Source organism: Mirounga leonina, unplaced genomic scaffold (assembly GCF_011800145.1).
Source record: "Mirounga leonina isolate KUSES-001 unplaced genomic scaffold, KU_Mleo_1.0 Mir_94, whole genome shotgun sequence".
Classification (NCBI taxonomy): Eukaryota; Metazoa; Chordata; class Mammalia; order Carnivora; family Phocidae; genus Mirounga; species Mirounga leonina.
Genome location: NW_023270855.1, coordinates 29,655,949 through 29,678,729, shown reverse-complemented (window position 1 = coordinate 29,678,729; position 22,781 = coordinate 29,655,949). Strand labels below are relative to the sequence as shown.

The following is a 22,781-nucleotide window of genomic DNA, read 5'->3' as shown; positions in this document are numbered from 1 at the left end:
AGATCTGGATTCTGTACACCAGGTTATAAGAACGAAAATTAAACGGATAACTTAGAGCAACATTTCTTGTTCTCCCCAAGGTTCAGTATGTGGCTCCACATGTAAGCCCCAGCTGAGTATGGTGGGAAGAATGAGCTGAGGCTCGCTCACAAGCAGCCCTCCCTCCAGCCCTTAACATCTCTGTGCCTCGGTTTCCTGACCTGTAAAATGGGGTGATGATCCTACGTGCCTCCGGGGTAGGGTGGGAAGGCCCGGCACACAGCTGGTACTTGTTAAATGGAATTTCTCCTGTTGCCACGTACGTGGGCGTAGGTCTCGCCGTGGATAGAGCCAGAGACTCTGGAAGTTGCAGCAGCTGTCAGCCCGTTGCAAAGCGTGCCGTGTTGGGTGTAACTCCTGCCTCTGCAGCGCGGGGGGCCGCTCCAGAGGGCTTTTCTAGACCTCACTGCTGGGTGCTCTCCACAAGGGCCACGGGTATATGAAAATGCAAGGGCTCCTGTCTCTTCCAGTGTTACCCTGGGATCATTCGGCCATCCGATCGATGTTGCCGGTTTATTACTTAGCTGATACTTGTCTTTACGCCAGCTTTAATGGTACTTTTTTTTTGGCAGTTGGCTTCCTCCTAAGCAATCAGGGTGAAAAGTTGGGTTTGATATGCTAGTTGAAATTTTTAATGCACTCAAAGTCGTTGTAAAACCATTAAGACCAGAGGTGGTCAACCACGAATCACCTCGTGTCGGCTTTGGCACCGCTCGAGAGACCCTGTGAGGAAAATAAAAGATGAGTAAAACCCATTAAGGGTCATAACCAGGGCCTCTTTCCCAATCCTGATGACTGACACCACTCTGCTGTCTCTTCTGTCCCCTCTCCCGCCCTCCCTGGGTGACCCCTTAAAGCCCACGGCGTCTCCTGCCTCGTCGGCCGACATGGCCCCCATCAGCTCGGGGTCTTCTACCTGGACATCCTCGGGCATCCCCTTCTCATTTGTCTCCATGGCGACCGGGATGGGCCCGTCCTCCAGCGGCAGCCAGGCGACCGTAGCCTCGGTGGTCACCAGCACGCTCCTGGCCGGCCTGGGGTTCAGCGGCGGTGGCATCCCCTCCTTCCCCAGCACCGTGTGGCCCACGCGCCTGCCCACGGCCGCCTCGGCCAGCAAGCAGGCCGTCAGGCCCGTCCTGGCCACCACGGAGGCCTTGGCTTCCCCGGGCCCCGACGGCGACTCAGCACCGACCAAGGACAGCGAGGGCGCAGAGGAAGGGGAGAAGGATGAGAAAAGCGAGAGTGAGGATGGGGAGCGGGAGCACGAGGACGAGGGGGAGAAGGACGCCGAGAAGAAGAAGAGCGGGGTGACCCACGCCGCCCAGGAGCCGAGGCAGGACGAGCCCACCGCCACCCCCTCGTCTCCCAACAGGACTGCCGAGGAGGGCGGGCATCAGACTCTGCCCGGGCCCGGGCAGGACCACACTGCCGTCCCCACACACCGGCCCGATGCCGTGGGTGGTGCCCGCCCTGGCCTGGACGCCGCCTCGGTCACCTCCACGCAAGTGCCCCCCACGGTCACAGAGGAGCGTTTCGAGGGGAGTGATCCCAGGAGGCCCCAGATGCCATCGAAAAAGCCCATGTCCCGAGGGGACCGATTTTCCGAGGATAGCAAATTTATCACGGTTAATCCAGGTAAGTGGCCCGGTCCTCACCTGAGGCTCCACGCTGCTGTGAGCAGGCTCGTCCTTTAAAAAAAAATAGGGATGGGAGATGAAGCTCCAGAAAGTGCTTAACGTTCCTGAAATTGTATATGTCCCTGGCATAAAAGATGTGTGTGCGTGTATCTGTCTGTCTGTCTCTCTGTTTTTTATTCTAATAAGAATAACCTCCTCTCTCTTTGTGGCTGGATTAAGACCTTCTGTGATATTTGTTTCCTGATAAAATCTACTTAACTCAGAATAACTTCAAGGATTTAAACTACACAATGAGGGGCGCCTGGGGGGCTCAGTTGGTTAAGCGTCTGCCTTCGGCTCAGGTCATGATCTCGGGGCCCCTGGATCAGCAGGGGAGTCTGCTTCTTCTCTCCCCCCTGCCCCTCCCCCTGCTGGTGTGCTCTCTCGCTCTCTCTCAAATAAATAAATAAAATCTTTAAAAAGAAATAAACTACACAGTGAAGGAAATGAATAAAAAAAGACATCGATCTTAAGAAGTTTCTTCATTAAGATTTCATTCCTTATTCACTTACTCAGCACCTGGGTTTAGGGACTGTTTGGTGCCAGGCACGGGGTGGGTACCATCCCGGGGGCGGGGGGGAGCACAGCCCCTGCCTCTTGAGGCTTGCTGACTGCCTAAAGGACACAGCGATGGTGACACTGAGCTAGCGTGCCCGCCGGGAAGCTAGGAAGCAGGGTGGTACAGAGCAGGCAAGCAGGGTGGCTGGCTAGCCAGGAAATGAGCTAACTGAGGTTGAAGATGGTGAACAGTAACAGGAAAGAAGCAGGTACTGTTAAAGAAAATCATGAGGAGGGCAGGGACCCATCTTGACGAACATAGGCAAATCTGGGGATGTGACCTGCACCCTGAAACCAAAAGCATGAGATGCCCCAGAGTGGGGAGAGTTGGTGTTAGCCCACCGTCCTCGCCCAAGCAATGGGGCTCTCTATGCAGAGCCCCGTTTGCCGTATGCATAACCCAGCTTACGGATGGTGAGGCCAGGGCGTGGCTGGTCTGGCCTCCGCCCTGAGGTGGTGATCCCCGTCACCCTGACCCATAGTGATTCGGTGCTCTATCATGTGCTCAGATCCTACCGAACCATCCTGATAGTCTCTGCCAGGCAGCCGTGAGCATGAGGGGTTGTTATTGTTGTGAGGGGTTTTCTTAATAAGAAATTCTTCTTTTTGCCAGACTACAAGATGTTTAGCAACAATTTTTTTTGCATCTAAGCTGTTGTGGAGTTATAAGAGTGCAAAAAAAAAAAAAAGCAACTGGTAAATATTTATTTGCTTTTGCACTTGTAAACATTAAAATTCATCTAAAGCTGAGATCTCGTATGTTAAGATACAACTTAGAATAAATTTTCATGTTTTGAATTACGTTGCTCCTTAAAGCTGGTATGGACTCGTTTTTTGAAGTTTGGGTTTCCTATGGGTGTTGCTCAGTTTGTCCTGGTTTTCAGGAAAAGTGTAGAGTAGCCTTCTGTGGAGTTGAGTGGAGGAAATACTGGGCCACTTATAAAGCTGTCTGAAGCCATTCTGACATGAACGGTGACATTTCCTCTAGGAATTACTGTGAGACGGTAGAATTTCTTGCATTTGAAGATATTAAATATTTATGGAGTACCCGCTGTGTACTGGGCACCGCATGAAACATTGGGAATAGGACACAGATCAAGGCAGGCTTCTGTTCTTCCGGGGGTTTCTGTTCTAGTGGGGGAGCTTGAGGATATTCCAGTGAACAAGTGCGTAACGTGAAATAGTGGTGAGTGCTTGGGTTGGGGAGGGGGGCAGTGTGGCATCGAGTGGTCACTTGAGCAGAGACCCAAGTGGTGAGGAGGTAACCATGTGGAGATCCTTGGAAGAGCATTCTAGGCTGCAGGAGGAATAGCAGATCCAGAGACCCAAAGTCGGGATTGATTTGGGAGTGGTCGAGGAGCGATCCCAAGGCCAGTGTGTGTGGACCCTAGAGAGTCAGGAGGGAGGGATAAGGGATGAGTTCACAGATGGGCAGAGCTCAGACCAGGAGGGGGCTCATCATCCATGCTGAGGTTTTGATTGTAACTCAAATGGAAAACCGGTGGTGGATTTTAGCGGGAGACTTGCTCATCTGATTAACTTTTTTGAAAGACCCTTCTGGCCTCTTTGTGGAGATTATACAGGGGAGGCAAGAGGAGACGCAAGAAGCCCAGTTAGGAGGGGATGGCAGTGGCAGCTTGGACCAGTGGGGTTTCTCCGAAGACTAGTGGTAGACCTTGTCGAGAACGGATTTTCAAGCTTGAGCGGCTTTGCCTGTGGACTCAGGGCTCTGGCAAGGAGGTCCTCTCTGCCTGTTCCTCTTAAACGCGTCTCTGCCCGTACTTCCGACAAAGATGGCTGTTGAGAGCTTAGGTTGGGAGTGTTCATACCTCGTGAGACTAGAGAGCAGTGGGGGACCTGGGCCAGTTCCAGGTGGGAGGCAATGAGTCATTGGGATTGGTGAACCTTGCGGATTTGCTGCCCCAGGGCTGGGGCGTGTGGATCTCCAGCTTCAACCATCGGGCATCCACGTGTGCCATCTTGGCAGAGTCTTGGCAAGCAGCTTCTGGAGTCACATCACCCCAGTAGCCTCTGCCCCTTATTCACTCTGGCTCCTCAGGCGGTCTCTGCTCAGCGTTGTCATCAGTAAAGTGGGGATAACAAGAGCTCTTGGTTCAGACGGGGCTGCAGATACATGGAGTCACCCTTGCAGTCAGTTACGAGGAAGGAGGAGCTGTCCCCAGCCCAAACGCCACGAAATCACAATGGTGACCATGAGGAGGCCCCTAGCAGGTCTTTCTTTTGTAGTCCTCCCTGGACATTAAGGAGCATGCCAAGACTCTGGTCCCCAATTAGCAGGCATTCAAAATGACCCCCAGGAACTGTGCTCTTTCCCCAGACTGGTAAACCAGAGCAACTCCCTCACCACGTTCATCTAGTGGGAAGGTTCACGTCTCAAAGCCTTGTGGGCCATAGGTCTCTGTTGAAACTTGTCAGTCCCACCAGGTAGCACAAAAACAGCCAAAATAATATGTAAGTGAGCAGATGTGGTTGAATTCCAACAAAACGCCATTTACAAAACCAGACAGTGGGCCTGGTTTGATCTGCGAGGAGGCATTTGCCGACCCCTGGTTTAAGTAGAAGTACATGTGTGCTTGTTGGTTGAGGAAGGATGTGAGTGACTCAAGGGTAAAACCCCCAACCCCACATCAGTCCGTGATCCCCACTGCCTCGCTTCGCTTCCAGCCCTTCTAGCCTTTCCCCGCCTGCCTCCTCCAGCTTGACGTTTACTTTTTAAATAAAGCCACTCACCTTCATGTCAGTGGTGACTTATTTTAAAGGTTTTGCATGTACATTTGTTTAAATCTCATTTAGTTTTTCTTCACAGTAAGTAAACACAATTGTTTTCAACAATCTTTAGCCTCTTTTTTTTTTTTTGAGAGAGAGAGAGAGAGAGAATCTCAAGCAAACTCCCCACTGAGCGTGGAGTCCAACAGGGGGCTCGATCCCCAAGACTCCAAGACCATCACCTGAGCCCAAATCAAGAGTCGGACACTTAACCGACAGAGCCACCCAGGCGCCCCTATAGTTAGCGTCTTTGAAACAAGCATTAATGTTTAAAGTTACAAACTCTGTTCTGTTTTGACCAGCATTTCCAAAAGGCTTGTTTTAAATTCCCTTGATGTTTGGTGACATCTTTTTAAGTCCTGTGAGTAGTAGCTTTAATATTAATTCACAAGGAAGGAGAAGAGGAGTCCTTCTGTGGGAGAAGCAGCAAAGTCAGGCAACTAGAGAAGGCAGACGGGTGGTATCAGTGAGAGAGGAGGACATTAGGGAGGAGTGGGGACCACAGCAAACCAGAGCGCCCGTGTCTTCGCTAAAGAGGAAGCCTCACTCAGTTCCCCTGATCGTAGCCACTGAAGGTGCCTCACGAGCCAGAAGTCCAAGTCTTTGTGCAGCATCTCCCAATTTGTGAGTCCCAGTTTTTAAAACATATTCTCTTTTTTCCTTCTTTCGTTTTTTTGTATGTTTGTTTGTCTGTTCGTTTTCACATATGCCAAACGAAACACATCCCTGGGCCGGGGAGGTAAGAAGCGCTGGTACTTGGCCTCGACTGTAGAGTTGATTGCCCTAGTTCCAGCTGCCCTGCAGGCTGGTGGGAAGGATTAGAGGCCTGCATGCAGCTCCTGTGTCTGTTTGCTAGCATCGACTAGCATGAAGCCCTCGGCGGGATGTGTGCCGCGTGGAAATCTGCCCTGGCCCCTCTCTTAGGAGCACAGGCAGAACGTGGTGCAGGCACCCCCAGTAGCCAGTTGATGCATGTGTGTGTGGTCCTATAGCACCCTTGTGGGGGCTGTTCTGTCCTTGTTGCCTTTGGCCAGTGAGGAAACTGAGGCTCAGAAGGCTAAGGAACATGTCCGGACAACACAGAGCTCCAACACGGGCCCCGACTCCGGAGTCCAGGGGAGTCCCCCTCACATGGTGCTGCCTTCCTTCTGGCTTTGGGCTTATTCCCTGAGTGGGCAACACAAGATGATTTCAGATGACATGTTAATTATTAAGTGAATATTTGTGTGCTTTAGAAAAAATAGCAGTTTTCCATTTATGGCAGAGGTTCTCAGCCAGAGAGCATTCTGTCCCCCCTCTCCCCAAAGGCATTTGGCGATATCTGGAAACATTTCCGGTTGTCGTGCCTGGGGAGGGGGCTGCTCCTGGCGTGTAGTTGGGTAGAAACCAGGGATGCGGGGCGCCTGGGTGGCTCAGTCGGTTAAGCGGCTGCCTTCGGCTGGGGTCACGATCCCAGGGTCCTGGGATCGAGTCCCGCATCGGGCTCCCTGCTCTGCGGGGAGCCTGCTTCTCCCTCTCCATCTGCCTGCTTCTTTGCCTACTTGTGCTCTCTCTCTATCTCTCTGTCAAATAAATAAATAAAATTAAAAAAAAAAAAAAAAGAAAGAAACCAGGGATGCTGTTGAGCTTCCTACCCTGCACAGACTAGCCCCCCCACAACAGACCTGCCTGGTCCCAAGTGTCAACAGTGCTGTGCTTGAGAGACTCTGATTTATCATATTAATATAAAGTTTCCTTTTCAAAGTTCACTTGAGGAAACAAGTAGTTAAGGACAGAAATAAGTGGTAAGACAGGTTCGTGAAGACAGGGCAGAAATGAATGTGATGCTCAGCCAGAGTGTATGGAGGTGGAGGGAAATGTAGGAGACTTTATTTAAAATAAATTACGGCAGGCATTTGTATGGACTCTCCAAAGCACTTTGCAGCCAGGGCTTGTTTCATGGGTCAGGTTCCCTTTTTTGGAGGCGTTTTTGAGATTATCCTGCCTGTCCCTGTTCTTGGCTGTCATCTTCTTGGGAGGGCCAGAGGGCATCGGCTGGGAATGGCTTGAAGGAGTTGCTCAGTACCAGTGTGGTTTAGTGTCCTCCTAGAAAGTATCTGGGCCCTCGGAAGTTTCTGTCCCCCACTAGGTGATCTTTGAACTAGGACAGAGTCTATCTTTCTCGGTGTGGGAAATCAGACCCCACTGAGAACAAGTAGAACATTCCACTGAAGGCTGGGGTCCGGAATTCAGGTTGTCATATGTATTTGACATAAGAGTTACAGGCTCTGTCACAGCCGAAGGCCGAGTCACATGATGTTGCAACCAAGCGTCCATGGTGGTGGTTTGGTAGGTCAGGACTAGCGTTATTTATAGGGCTTAGAATGAAATTGGGACTTATCAAACACCTTCAGTTTTCCAAAGCCTAATTGAAGTAGACACGACAGACTATTGTTTCATTATCTGAGTGTGATGAAGGGAGCTCTCCGTGAAGGAGTAAGGAGTGCTTATTTGCAAGAACTCTGGGTGGTAATATAAATGGAAACACACGATGCTCTAATTCAGCTTGGGCACGGGAATGGGAGCCCAGAGCCCGTGGTCCCTTGCAGGAGAATGTATGTTTTTGTACCTGACAGTCGTGTCTCTGCAACCGTGGCTTAGGTAATGCTGGGGCTCCAGAAAAGTAAGGACGGATTTTGTGGCCCTGGGAAAAACCAGCCACCTTCTCACTTCACACCTGCTTGGGGGGCTACCATGCAAACAACAAAACCAAACAGAAAATAACAACCGTTGGCGAAGATGTAGGGAATTTGGAACGCTCGTGCACTGTTGGTGGGAATGTAAAATGGTACAGCTGCTGTAGAAAACAATATGGTGGTTCCTTAAAAGATTAAAAATAGAACTACCATATGATCCAGCCATCCCACTGCTGGGTATCTACCCAAAAGAATTGAAAGCAGGGTCTTGAAGAGTTGCTTGTGCATTCATGTTCATAGCGGCATTATTTACAGTAGCCAAGGGATGCACATTTGGGTTGTTACCCAAACAGATGAATGGATGAATAAAATGTGGTCTCTACATACAATGGGATGTCATTCAGCCTCAAAAAGGAAGAACATTCTGATACATACTGCAACACGGATGAACCTTGAGGACATGATGCTACGTGAAATAAGCCGGTCACAGAAAGACAAATGTATGATTCCACTTGCATGAGGTGCCTAGAGTCGTCCAAGTCATAGAAGCAGAGGGAGAAAGGTAGTCTAGCAGAGGCTGGGGGGGGGGGGGGGGATTGCGGTTTAACGGGTACAGAGTTTCCATTTTGCTGGTGAAAGACGGAGTCTGGAGATTGGTTGCCCAACAGTGTGAACACACTTGACACGACTGAACCGCGCTCTTAGAAATGGTTAGGATGGTAAATTTCATGTGTTTTTTTACCACAGTTTTTTGGGGTGTGTGTGTTTTTAAAGCAGCCGTCTTCATTCACGGACGTGGGTGGTTTTTAATGAGTGGTGTTACTCAGAACAAATGTAGTCAAGTTGCCCGCAATTGAACCAGGCTGTATTCTGAGTGTGGTGTCCTTCTCTTGATCTTTCCTGAAAAGTGAAAGAATCCCGCCTTCGCCTACTCCTGAGAGTGGTCTCTTGGATCCAAGCTCATTTTAGTCTTGACAGCGTAGGGGTTGTTGTCCCATGGCAGAAGCTGAGCCCTTACCGTGGGGTAGGAAGTGTTTCACATGCGTCCATCTGATGCATCACTGCCTGTAGCATTTATAGTACATTGTACTCCGTTTTTATTTGCTTCTACTGGGATGAGAGCCAAGCCAGTAAAAGGCAAACAGCATTAATTCAGTGATGACATATGCCACTGAAAACTGTTTTTCTTTTCTTTTTTTTTTTTAATTTTTTTTTAAAAAAAGCAGAATGGAGGCACTTTACTCAGATTCTGTTGGATGCTGAGATAAAAGCTGGGAGGAGCAGGGCATGTGGGGAAGGCATTCATCCTTGCCTCCCCCCACCCCCTGCGAATGCTCAGAGCAGGTTAGTTAGCATCTTGCTCTAAGTTTTATATGGAAGACATTTCAGAAGGAGGCTCATTTTCTGAGTCCCCGCTCTGGCTGGCCTCCCTCTTCTTACCTTCCCAGCAGCCCTTTGTCACAGCCACGGGGGTAGAAGGGAGAGGTGGGTATAAGTTACCCCCATCCCATTTCATCCTGGTGCACACGGACCAGCAAGATGCAGCTCTGGAAAGAGTATGAAAAAGGTCCATCCAAGGTCACTAAGGGGAATGGCCCCCATCGTATGGTTGGAGCAAGAGCCTGGTTACTTTCTAATTGATTGAAAAATCAAATCTCTTTGAAAGTAAGTATTGGATTAGGAAAGGTACCTTGTCCAGAAGCAGCGTCTTCTCTTGAGCCAGGTTAGTGACTTCAGAATCCTGGTCAGGAGTTTCTTAAACCATAAGTCTTGCTTTTGATGATGAGGCCTTGTGAAAAGACCCAAGGTCCATGTTGTTCTGCTCATTCCTTGGGTCAGAGCGTGCCCTCCCCACCCCCAACAGACTGGAATTAGATGGGCTAGAGTGAGCTGCCAGCAGGGTCAGGGGTGAGGACAGCAGGTCTGGTGTGTGACATTAGGGAGCAGCGAGGCCTGTGGCAAACTAGGGACACATGCCCTGTCTAAAGAGAGTCTGCTGCTGGGCTCCAGCTGATGTTTGCCATGTGGGAATTCAGGCCAGTGTTGCCAACCTCAAACATTGCTGGTAGGCGAGCCCATTGTTGGTTTATGTGAACTCTATTGCCTATTAATGTTGGCAGCTACTTCACCATCTAATAATAATTAGTGGGGGAGGGGTGCCAAGCCAGGCGCACGTGTGGGTTGCCAGTTCACACAACCCATGGCGGGCAGGAACCGAAGGCTAGTTCTGCTGGGAAAACCAGACCATCTGGATAAATCAGAGATGGAGATGAGGAGAGGAAAACTCCATTAACCCAAAGGTCCTGCACTTATCCTGATGTCAGGATTTGGGCATCGGGGCGGAGAGCATGCCCTCCAGGAACCAGGCAGCCAAGTTCTTGCAGGAGGCAGCTGGGTTACAAGTGAAGCTCTGAATGAAAGTGAGCTGCTCCCAACAATCGGGAGTGTCTCATTCTGGGGGCACTGTTGCCTGGTTCCATCGGAAGGAAGAGAAGAATGAACTCTGGCTGCCTTCTCAGTGCCAGGCACTGTGCTTAATGCCGGACTGCTCAGGCCAGCCTCACGAGCATGGGGACCGTGCTCAGAAGGCCTTGTGCTGGCTCCACGCTCCGCTGTCCCCATCTTGAAGCTCTTTAATAACTTGCGAACAGGAGGCCCCCTGATTTCATTTTCCACCTGGCTCTGTAAATTATGTGGCCATAATTTGCACAATCTTCTTCACGTTGGATGATCTCATTTACTCCTTATAAGTCCTCTGAGAGGTAAGCGTCATCATGTCTCCCTTTGATAGAGGAGGACCAGGGTCTCAGAGATGGGCAGTCACTTACCCAAAATCACACAGCTAGAAGGGCCTGAGCCAGGATTTGTCATCAGGTCAGCCTGACCCTGAAGTGCATGATGTTGGTTGTACTCAATAGTTTATAGCGTGTTCCAGTCCCTGGGGGGCCTTAGCATGGGGAGGATCGTCAGGGGGCTGAAGGTCCAGTAGCCGGAGAGTACATACCCAGCCCAGGGGGCACGTCATGTGTGCCTGGTGGTTTCTGGCGGTTCACCGTTTTATTACACTTCCTCCTTTGAAGGCGCGCCAGGCCACAGACTGAGTCGGGGGGCAGGACAGGCGTTTCTGCTAAAGGACGGCAAGAAGCGTGGTGCGGTCTGGTCTCAGGGCCAGCTGTGTGGTTCTGCCTCCGCACCCGCAGAGTGCTAGCGCCCAGCTCGTCTGAGCTCCTGTGTGATTACCATTAGGTACTCCGATGATATCACAGGGCGATGGCACTCCGCAGAGACCCAGTGAGCACTCAGCATCTGCCTTGTGCTGCTGGGGTGTTGACGAGGGAGGGGATGGGGATGCGGATGATCATCATCCCCATCGATAACATTAACCAGCTCCCGAATGGCTACCAAGCCACATTCTAAGTGGTTTATATGTACTAGTTCGTTGACTCCTCGCACCCCAGGGTAGTAGGCAATAGGATTGTCTCCATTTATAGAGGAGGAAATGAATGCACAGAGAGGTTAAGGAACTTGCCCAGAGTTGCAGAGCTAGTAGGAGACAGGGCTTCTCTGCTGTTTTTCCATGTGCAGATGGGAGTCAGCCCTCCCTTTGGGGACCCTTGTAGTAAATAAAAGAGCAGGTATAATTGAGGGTGACGGGTACAGTAAGGGAAGTACGTGATGAGGGTGTGGATGAGGACGAGAGTAGGTACACAGCATTGCTCAACGCCAGGCACATCTTCCCATTGAACTTTGCCACCACCTCTGTGAAGCAGGTTTTTTATGGAGGAAGAACTCCAGGCCCAAACTGATTCAGGTTATTGGTTGAAAGTCACATAGAAAGTGGCAGAGTCAGGATTTGAACCCGTGATCTGAACTCTACTCAGCCCTCCAGAGATACCACAGCCTGAAGGCTTGGGGAGGCCTCTTGGAGAAAGTAGCACCTGAACCAGGATTGGGGGATCGATGGGGGCTTTTGGGGGCAGGGTGGGAAAGGTATTCCTGGCAGTGAGATGACAGGGACAAAGGCGGGGGGGACCCACTGTGGCCCAGCATGGTCACTGGTTGGATGGATGTTCCTGGAACACAACGGGGGTGGGCGGGGAGCAGCAGGAGATAATGGGAGGTGGGGAGGGGGGGTGGCAGGCTTGCTGTCCCTGAGGGCAGTGAGGAATTCCTCAGGAGAGGGACAGGAGCAGAGTTCTCGTGGCTGCGTACAGATGCGATGAAATTCCAGGCTCCTGGTACCATGAAGGCAGAGCAGGACAGTGAATGTGATGATGAAATCACCTTTGTCAGGCCTCACGTGGACATCCAGGAGTGCTCGTATTTTTGCCTGGCCTCTAGGACCAAGCCCTGGGCACATCCAGCTGCCGGCGGAACAGCATTTTCTTAGGTCTGGAGCGCCGCAACATGTTGCTGACTGAGGTTCACTTCTCCACCCCCTCAAAGCACAGTGCGCACACGAGCGCTGTGAAATGTTAGAAAGAGAAGTGACTCAGTCGTGCAACCTGAGGCTAGCTGGGACTTCCAGACCCCTGCTCTGCAGACCATGCTCTCCTCTGGCAAGTCTTCTCTGAGACCAGAGGCTCCCCGAAAAGCTGATGAAAACCTGCACCCTCGCTTTGTGGGAGACGAGAGAGGGACAGACGTAACGGCCAATGCATGGGATTTCTGGGACCGTGGAATATGCCATTGGCATTCACAACTAGACCATGACTCCTAAGGCCCAGAAATCCTGGAGTGGCCACTGTTTACTGATTTTAGGATGGCAGAGATAGCCTGGAGCTGGTGTTTCCAATGACTGTTTAGAGATATGGGTGTGAGGGGCTGTTTTGGCCTAGGGTCCTTTTAAGTGCTTCAGGATGAGTAGGACCTAAAGTTTGCATTCAGCCTCCGCCCCTACCTGTCTACCATGTTAGTAGCCCAGGCAAGAATCCTTTTCTGTCAAGAGACCAGGAGAAAAATAAGATGTTGGGAGTTCCCCCAGGAGGCCAAGGCCTCCTGGGGGGGCAGATATTGAATTCACTGGACATGTGGCCTGTAATGTCAATCCTCCTGCCATAGTTTCCTTTAACAGGACCTTCCGGTCTTTGAAGATACTCCCAACCATCAGCCAGATAGTTGCCCTGCTGTGCCGCCCCCTGCTGGAGCCCAGCACGATTATTCTTGTTTGTAACTGGTTCTTTTAGGCGGTCACCAGAGCTTTGCTATTAAAACATTAGGCCAAGGGAGAGATTGCACACCTGATCTTGTCAGCCTCAGCTTGCAACCCTGCAGTAGCTTCCAATGCTCTTGGGACTAGAACGTGTTCTGAATTCAGCTTACAGGGCCCCAGCAGATGTGGCCTCTACCACTCTATCTTGGTTCCCCTCATTCTCATACTCTCTCCCCAGAACACCCGTCTTCCCCTGCACTCAGCCTGGCTAACTCCCCTTCACCCCCCAGATCTCCGTGTCAAGGAGCCCCTCGAGAACCCCTAGGCTAGGACGGCTCTTCCCGCTATGCACAGCCCTTGGGCTCTCCCTGGTATCCCGTTCATCTTATCCTAATTCCTTGTTCTTGTGCCTGCGTCCCCCGCTTCAATGATCCCCACAGCACAGGGCTGTTTTTGCCTGATGTCCTGCTGCATCCCCATCCCTTAGCACCATGTTGGGCACACTCTAGGGACTTGGCAAATAGCCATCTAATGAGAAATTGTGGAGCAAGGGGTCAAGAGCAATGGGCTGGCACAGTGAGGAAGATACTTCAGTGCCACGTTACGGTGTTTCATCAGAGTATGCCTGCCTGCCTGCCTGCCTCTGTCTACTTACCTGTGAGCTGGCCTCCATCTGGCCCCGGGTGATGCACAGGGCTGTGCATGAAACAAAGGAGGTGATCAAAGGAAGTTAGAAGAAGCCAGTGAAAAAAGAAAAAAGCTGGTGAATAACATGCTTTTTCGTTACTCAGGAGCCTTGCCTCTTTATAAATCTGCTCCCAGGGCCAATTATTTCTTTCCTGGTCAACCCACCTTCTCTGACTTGGAAACCTAGCCTGATTAGCCCTGCACTGAAGCCACCCTGCAGAGGGACACTCTGGGCTGGCTGAACGCTGGCCTAATTTTTGCAGAGCAGGAGGATCCTGGCTGAGCACAAGTCAGCCTGCAGCCTGCTGTAGATTTTTCCTGGGGCTTCTCCCCGCGCTCACATTTAACCTTTGCTTTCTTGCCACCTGCCTCCCATGATTGTCTGTGAGCATGCCGGCCCTTCCCAGCCCCGCACGGCGTCCATCGGAGCCTCATTTGCACCACCTGGAGATTTCCAGGCCTCTTCCCCTCAGTATAAAGAAGAGTGGGTTCCTTCCGGAGGCTCCTAGGGAGTTGGGAAGATCCTCGGGGCCTGCGAGAACCAGAGGAAAGAGCTGCTTGGGTAAGAGGTATCTGCGGACCAGAGAGAAGCCCGGATCATTTCAGACTTGCCTGTGAACCTCTAGACTGGCTGCTCTTTAGAGGCAGACTTGTGCTGGGAGCAGAGCGAGGCATGGCTTCCTAGCTCCAGTTGTCTTTGAGCTTTTAGAAGCATGGGGGTGGGGAGTAATGGGAGAAGAGGGAAAGTTGGAGACACAGGACCTCCGGGGCTCTGGGGTCTGGGAACTGCTGGGCAGAAGCATCTGGGTGGACTGTGCTGTAATTGAGTCTGAGTGGCTGGCTGGGACTCCAGGGGGAGAGCTGCTGCCCTACCTAGAGTCTCGTGCCCACCCCCACCCTTGTCCGGGAGACTGGGAGCCCCATGCTTGGATGATCGTCCCACTATGACTTTATCTTTTAGGGAGAGGTGCTTTCCCCAAACAGAACTGGGTGCAGGTACTAGAAGAAGGGGTAAGGGGCGCTAAGCAGGCGAAGAATAGAACCATTGTTGTTACTGCTGGTTATCTTAGCAAAGCCCATCCTGCCCTTCCTCCAGCCTTGGCGCTGGGGAACCTGAGAGGCTCCCAGCCACCTCCCACCACTCCAGTCCCTTTCCAGAGGCAAATGTGATGCTGCGTTCAGGCTTGAGCACATTTCTTCAGTGTATCCAAAAGCTGCTTTGGGTCGTAATGTTCTTGGAGTGAAGCTGGATGTCTCTCTCATAGGCAACTCTCCGTGAGAACATCTTGACCTCCTTCTGCGAGTCCTTGCCTCTGGCAATTAGAGAAAAAGCCCCGCTTGGGTTGAGACTCGGTAGGAAGTGGTGCCCGCTGCAGATTGCCCCTCTTGTCCCAGGACACCCAGAGCAGGCGGCTCAGTCCTCCGGAAACCACCCCAAAGTGGACCAGAGCTCTGTGTCTTACTCTGGCTCCCCGCTCCCCCTCCCCACTAGCCCCTGTCCTCTAACTGCCACGGTTTCTCTTTGCAGCAGAAAAGAACACCTCTGGAATGATAAGCCGTCCTTCTCCAGGGAGGATGGAATGGATCATCCCTCTGATTGTGGTCTCAGCCTTGACCTTCGTGTGCCTCATCCTTCTCATTGCTGTGCTAGTTTATTGGAGGTGAGTAAGCCAGGCTGCACCTACAGAGGGGATGTGGGGGGCTAGGTTCTGCTGTAAGCACCCTGCCCTGGGAGGGGCAGGGTGTGGGGAGAGGAAGCCCAGGGCCTCTCATTCAGTAAGGTGAGGCAGCTGGAGTGTGTCTAGGGTCACCACCTGGGGGATCTGCTTTATTTGGAAGCAGCTGGTGGGCTAGAGCCACGATTGAGATCAAGGCACTTAGGAGGAGCTTCTGTGATTGAGTGCCAAAGGAGATTTTGCTTGGGAATCAGGGACATCCAGGTTCAGACCCCAGCATTGATACTTGCTGGATTCAAATCCCATTTCCCCCTTAAGCTTTAGTTCCTGAACCTGCAAAATGAATGAATAAGTTTCCTAGCATTTTCAGGTTCTCTGGGGCCATGTTTCACTTTGTTGTATCTGCACAATAACCCTTCTTGACTTTAAGATGTTTGTGAAAGCCTTTTGCTGAAAAATCAGGTGATAGGGAAACATTTAGTGTATCATGTGGCATTTAATACACATAATATAAAAATGGCTGATTAAGTCTTCCCTGAATTATCACTGTCCTTGAACTGGTTCTCACTGCCCGCCCCCCCCCCACCCCCCACCTTGGGAAGCCTGCTTGCAGCTTCTGTTTAAAAGTTCTGTGTTTTCCAGCTACATTCTCTGAGGCAGTGTAACTGAGTGAGGCCAATTGGCCCACTTGGTTGGCCTGGCTACCTTCACCTCTCTGACTACTGTAGGAGGCTTCTGCCCTTGAATGAGCTTCCTCTGTGATGAACAGGTGTCCTGTTTCCATCCCTTGCTTCCTTTCTTGCCATTCACTCAGTTAATTTTGAGTTCCTGTTATGTGCCAGACAGTCTTACCTCCTGGAACTTACTTTTTAGTGGTGGAGACCGGCAAAGCACATAAGTAAGCTATGTGATACTAAAGTGATGGTAAGTGTGTAATGGAGAAAATTAAATCTGGAAACGGGAGGGGCATTCTGGGACTTAGGTTGAGTATTTCAAGTAGTTAAGGAAGCCCTAAGTGGCAAGTGATATTTGAACAAAGACCTAAAGTAGGAGGGAGTCAGATGGGCTCCACTGGGGCAGGTGACAAGCAGTGGAAACTGCACGTGCAAAGGCCCTGAGGCAGGAGTGTGCCCCAGCACGTTTCAGGCATAGCGAAGAGGTCAGTGTGGCAGGTGAGCATGGGGGAGAGTGGTAGGAGAGGAGGATCAGGAAGAGATGGGGTACGTTGCCTTTCACCCTGAGATAAGTAGGGTTTGTGACAGAAGTGTGCTGTGATCAGACTTCTGGGTTACCTAGCTGCTGTGTTGCAAAAAGCCTGAAGAGGATCAGGGGTGCAGCAGAGCAACCAGCCGGGAGATTGAACAAGTCCCGAAGGAGGTGTTGAGGGGGTAGCAGTGCAGGTGGTAGGACTCAGTTGGATTTAGACCTATCTTGAAGGTGGGATCAACAGAATCTGCTGGCAGAAGGGCTGTGGGTCCCTGGGCCCGTTCTCAATTCAGTAGAGCCAGGGGATAATGAAGGGTTCATCTATGGCTTCCCCAGGTGCCTGATGGCACCTGCAGCACCGTGAATATTACAGACCGGCTTGATCATGAAGTTCATCGCGTTTGGGTGAGCCCAAGAACCCTAGACTCCCCTCCCTGTTGTGCCGCCTCTAGAACACAAAGTGGTTTGCAAACAAACATTGGTCTGGAGCCCATTGGTAAATGGGAAGCTGCCCGACGTGGGTTAAACTGAGCACACAGAAGTAACAAAAGGTCTGCACGCTCCGCTCTTGGCTCTGCGCAGTACCGTGTGTGTGGTTTTAGTCGCAGACCCTCTCCGCGGAGGAGTAGAGAGCATGCACAGCTGCCCCCGGACTGGACACGGTTGCTTGGCAGCCCTGGCGTGAACAAGTTCCTGCCCTAAGCAGTTGTAGCGAAAACCTCAGGACTGTTTCTCACGAGCCCACCTTGGTCCTCTGCCCATCCGAGAACAGATCACTGTGAACAAGGGCTGTGAGGCCAAGCATGCACAGAGACCAGGCCAGCCAAAACCTGCATGTTGACACTTCAGCCTATGTAGAGGAAGGGCCTGTGTCCTACAATAAAGGGAACTTTGTTTTTTTTAAAGATTTTATTTATTTGACAGAGAGGGAACACAAGCGGGGGAGTGGGAGAGGGAGAAGCAGGCTTCCCGCGGAGCAGGGAGCCGGATGCGGGGCTCGATCCCAGGACCCTGGGATCGTGCCCTGAGCCGAAGGCAGATGCTCAACGACTGAGCCACCCAGGCGCCCCAAGAGAACTTTAAGACCCTTCCATTCGAGATGCTTTCCCATTAGAAAATGACAACTGTCTATACTTCCAAAAAAACTGGGTTTGGATAGAAAATGTTTTGAATAATACTTGATGTATCAATTGTATGATTTTTGTATATACATACCAGTTTGTATATATTCAAAGCTGGATTTAAAATAACCAGAAGTTTCAATGTCAGTGGACTCTGCACACGAGCATTCACTAGACTCTTCCTGCCAGTCCACAAAAGGGAATACGAGGGAGAACATTCTTACAGATGAAAGTAAAATTGAGTTAGTATTAGGACGGATGAGTTGGCTAAGCATGAGAGCAGCCAGGAGGCGACAAGGACCTACTTTCTGTCCAACTTTTTTGTTTCTCATGAATGTGCAAGAAGGAGGCACTGGGGAGCTCACACAGAAAATTGGTAAGTGTGGAAGAGACGTGCATTTCTCACCGGCGGCGAGGTTTTGAAGCTAGGACCAGAGTGCTAATCTTCTGCCTTTTGAGGCACGGCAAGAGCGGGTGATTGCCAGACAGACTTGACCTATATAGAGCATTGAGGCAGATCAAAACCTTCTGGATTGTGTCCTCGGTGGCAGGCCTGGCACTCAGGGGTTCAAACCAGCTTGCTGTGATGGCCTTTTCTACAACCCGGGGCTGACCCTTTGCAGCTCTTCTGGCTCCTGTGTGTGTTGGAGTCCTTGAGACTGCAATCGAATGAATTCATGAAACATGAATTCATGAGCTCTCTGAATTTTTTCTCCACCAGTGTCCCCTTGTACGATGATGATCGTGCTTGCTGATGTTTCCCGAGTCCCTTTTTAAGTGCCAGGTACCACGCCAAGCGCTCGCGTGGCACCATCTCCTATGATTGTGTAAACCTTAGGGCAGGTACCATTATCCCCATTCAAGAATAAGGGACTGGGAGCTCCTGGAGGTCCTGTAGAAAGTGGCGAGCTCCGGTTTTGAACATAGGACTTCTTCACTCTAGAATCCATAACCCTATTGAAGCGTCAAGATGCTGGTCTCCCGCCTCCACACTGTGAAAGCGGAGCATGACTGACATTCAGTGAAGTCAACAGAAGGTGGGATTAGTGGGCCCGTTGTGCCACGGCCTTCCTGTGAGCCTCCCCTGCTAGCTTTGACCAGTGGAAGATAAAGGAACTAATGTTTGTTGCAGGCCCACTGTGGGCTAAGCAGTGTGCAGTATTCCCATACACCATGTTGGAATTCACAAAAATCTGTTTCAAAGCGCCCTAAGCACAAAGGGATGGAAAATCCGTTGATTCATGGAATGGAACAGTTTAGAGCATCAGGCCCAGCTAGACGGGCAAGATGCAATGAGGACAGCAGGGCCTGGCTTGTGTTGTGTTCCTGTGTTTGTCTCCCTCTTTGTCTCTGGGGTCTGCTCTCCCTGTGTTGGCTTTTCTCGGTGGCCCTGGCCCACATCAGACTTCTATCCTGCCAGCCCAGTAGAAAGGGAATTTCTCTTCCCTGACGGTTCCGGTTAAATCTCCAGATGGTGTCTCTTAGAACAGACTCCGGTCATTTGTTCACCCCTAGAACCTTCTGGAGCAGAGAGATTAAAGACTTTGGTCAGGCCTGGCTCTTTGATTAACTGTGGAGCCGAGAAGCGAGGTCTTTGCCATCGTAAACCACATGCACTGAAACTGCACAAGGGGTGTTTTCCCAAAGGACCCTCAAAGCCCAGAAAGGGGACCGGATGCAGGTGCCAGGCAGACAGAAGCAGCCAGCGTTGGCTCCAAAAGAAGCTGGGAAATTAAATGAGGAGGGCAGGGATTTCTGCTGAGAAAAGGGAATTCTGACTTGGATAGCAGAGAAGGACACATGGGAGTAGGAGGAAAGCAACAAAGTAGGTGCATAAGCTCAGCCTGGTCAGCTTCGGAGTCTCAGTGAGGACTGTTGCCACAAATGCATGGGCCACGGACTGGGAAAAGGGCCACTTCCAGTCCCATCCCAGCTGCAGGATCATTAGAGCGTGATATAGCAGTTGAGCAGTATCATCGTGTTGGATAAATGATAACGCTGCTGCCTCTGTTGCACGGGCACTTCCTCTGTTCATGCGGTGCTTCTGTCGCACCTGCCGCCCATCGTGCTGGGCCTGGGGATTTGGGGATAAGTTCTTTTCTCCCAAGGTCCTTGCAGTCCAGTGTGGGGGGGGCGGGACAGACGAGTACATAAAATTGAGTATAGAGCACGTTTGGAGGATGAAATCCAAGGGCTTCATCCAGGCCCTGGAGAGGGGGTGGGATCAGGGAAAGCTCCCTGGAGGGCTGATGCCCCAGCTGGGTCTTGGAGAGCAAGCAGCTGGAAACGAGCAAAGAGGGTGTACAGGCAAGGGGCTGGAGAGAATCTGGCCAGTCGTAAACGGGTACCCGTGTTCAGCATTCACTGGAGCAGAGTATGGAGACAGCAAGAGCCAGATCCTGAAGGTCCTGGGTGCCACCTGAAGGGATACGTACCTTACCCTAAGCATGGTGGAAAGGCCCTGCGGAACCACGCTGCAGGAAGGCGAGATGAGAAAGAGGCAGTGCTGTGCAGTGGTGAGGGGCAGCACGGGCCCAGACGCAGCCAGCCTGCGTTTAGAGCCAGCTCCACGGCTCAACGACCCATGGCCTCCGAGCAGTGGTCATGAGCAGGTGTGCAGTTATTCCCAAAGGGGTGAAAATGGGCACTTGGGCATTAGCAAAACAAGACTTACTTTATATAAAGCACAGGTACACAGTACACAAATATACAGCATGTTACTGGTGTTAACATTTCACTGGGGGGCAGTGATCAGGAAGCGGTCTATAAAGGCCCCTCAGGGAGTGCACTTGTCCTGATGAGCACAGGGTGATGTATGGAGGTGTTGAATCACTGTATTGTACCCCTGAAATGAATAGAACACTGTATTCTGTTGACTCACTGGAATTAAAAACTTTTTAAAAAGGCCCCCTAGGGGGCACCTGGGTGGCTCAGTCGGTTAAGTGGCTGCCTTTGGCTCAGGTCATGATCCCAGGGTCCTGGGATCGAGCCCCGCATCGGGCTCCTGCTCGGCGGGAAGCCTGCTTCTCCCTCTGCCACTCCCCCTGCTTGTGCTCCCTCTCTCGCTGTGTCTCTCTCTGTCAAATAAATCTTTAAAAAAAAAAAAAAAAAAAAAAAAAAACCCCTAGGAGAGGTGCCAAGGCGGGGAAGGGACAGAGAAACTGGATCTTTGACAAAACGACTCTACCACCTTCAGTTTCTCTGTCTGCAAAACAATTAAGAAATGTGCCCATTGGGCTCCCATGAGGATTAGGTGTGCACTATGGGAAAGGGTGATCCCAGTCCCTGGCAGGTGGTAAATAAACAACCATAGCTTCAGAGAAAAATCAGATTTTAATTCTGGGTCCTGGGGTGCCTAAAAAGTTATTCTTCAATAACATCAGATTTACAGACCTAAAGGAATGCTGTCCCCTAAATGTAATCCATGTATAGCTGTACACTTTCCAAGCATAGGTCCTTGCTCAAAACATTGCTTGAAAATAGCTTTTGGAAGTTCCTTCTCGAGTTCATTCTTTTGAATATCAGTAGTGCCAAGTATTTATCCTAGAAATAGCTAAAAGTCACATGTCTGGAGCTAAATAGTGTAAATGTAGGTGAACCAACTGAGGAGAACCACTTGGGCCAAAAAAGGAAAGGTTAATGAAATGGGTTCCGGTGATGTGCCCAACGGGCCTGGAGGCAATTCCAGAAGAGCCTATCCCTAAGTAACTAGGTTAGAGTCGTGACCCACCGCCCACCCCACTTTGAAGCCCAGTGGTCCGCCTCATTCACTCAGGAGGAGCTGCATTAGCTTCAGTAGCTGCTGCAAACGCGCCCAACACCCTAGTGACCTCACCACTTGAAGTTTGTTCCCTGTGTGTAGTCTCGTGGAGCTGGCAGCCCTTTTGCACCCGCAGCTTCTCTTTCTGGGACCTGTGTTTCCCACATGGCTGCAGCAGGGGTAGAAAAATCAAGGAGGCACCTCAATTTCAGCTGCATGACCCAGAAGTGGAATCCCTCCATACCATTTGCTCACCATGGGCCAGAGATGGTCACACAGCCCCCAAGCACACATGCTAAAGTGGAGAGCACACGGATATTCCTTGAGTGGCTGGAAGTATCCTTAAGAATTCAGGCCCACTGGCATCATTTAGCAAAGAGTAGATTTCCCCTTAAAGGAACAACTTTGGAGGTCCGTCATTAGATGAGTCTCCTTACTTCACATTTGGCCCAAACTAAAAAGTACGGTAGGGACCTGTTCCCCCCACCTCCCAACTGAAAGATTCGTAGAGGCCCACTGGGGACTGTTTGAGCAGTATGTTTACAGGCAGCAAAGTGGATCTGTGCAAGAAGCTTATTTTTGAGTATTGGTTAGCTCAGATGTCACAGGTAGGATGTTACAGTTCTTTCTTAAATACTCCTGGCAGGGATCTGCATTGAAGAGCTGTAGGGACCAAAATCCCTAACCATGCAGAAATTGCTGTGAAGCTCGCAAGAAATACATGCAGAATGTTTTGGAGCAAAGGTTGGGGTTGTAGGGCAGCTAATACAGATAAAATCAATAGTCACGGTTTGTGTTCTTTTGCAAATGGTGCCCCGTGTGCGCCTTTTAAGTATTGTAGTCCATATCAACCGTGCGATGGTTCAGAGCTGTGAGAGTCTATAAAAGGGAGGGAGAAGCAATAAATCGAATCGTTTTCGAAGTGTGCCATCTTGGCCTTACTACTCAGGATGAAACCAAAATGCACCTTTTGAATTACAGTCAGGAAATGCATTCCAAGAGCTCCAGATCCCCTGTCTTACCAAGACAAGCTGTTTACACGGCACCAATGTGCTGACGTTCCTGAAAAGACCGCGAGTCGCACAGCTGCTGCCACTCAGAAAGAAGAGGAACATTTTTGGAAGGTTTCTTTCTGATTTGCATAACTTGAGGTAGAGGCTGGGCGAAGAACTCTGTGCAAGCGGCCCCGTCACCGTGCTTCAGCTTGCAGCTTCTGCATTCACTTGTTCTGTAGCGTAGCTTAGCTACTGTGAGCAAGACATTAGTGTCCACTGAGAATTGGGACTATTGACAAGTCATTTAAAAAATTTTTGTCCTGTAATTTGGAGGAAAATTGCCTTAAAGGTAGCTCTTTTCTCTTTGAGCAAAATTGCACGCCTAAAGTGAGTTCGTGTATCTTAAGGATAGCCAAGAATCTTTTCTCGAATCTTCACCGGACTGCGGT

General features: G+C 50.8%; 1 protein-coding gene across 3 annotated transcripts in view; it reads left to right on the top strand.

Moving 5' to 3' along the window:
• The window catches only part of PTPRG (protein tyrosine phosphatase receptor type G), a 705,012-nt gene that overhangs the window by 607,510 nt on the left and 74,721 nt on the right, over window positions 1-22,781 (top strand). For 2 of the 3 annotated variants that reach the window (XM_034996465.1, XM_034996467.1), the window contains exons 12-13: window positions 897-1,674; window positions 15,103-15,235. In XM_034996465.1, the coding sequence (XP_034852356.1) occupies window positions 897-1,674; window positions 15,103-15,235 (911 nt within the window). The remainder of the gene's footprint in view (window positions 1-896; window positions 1,675-15,102; window positions 15,236-22,781) is intronic. The other variant, XM_034996466.1, reaches the window with a different exon arrangement.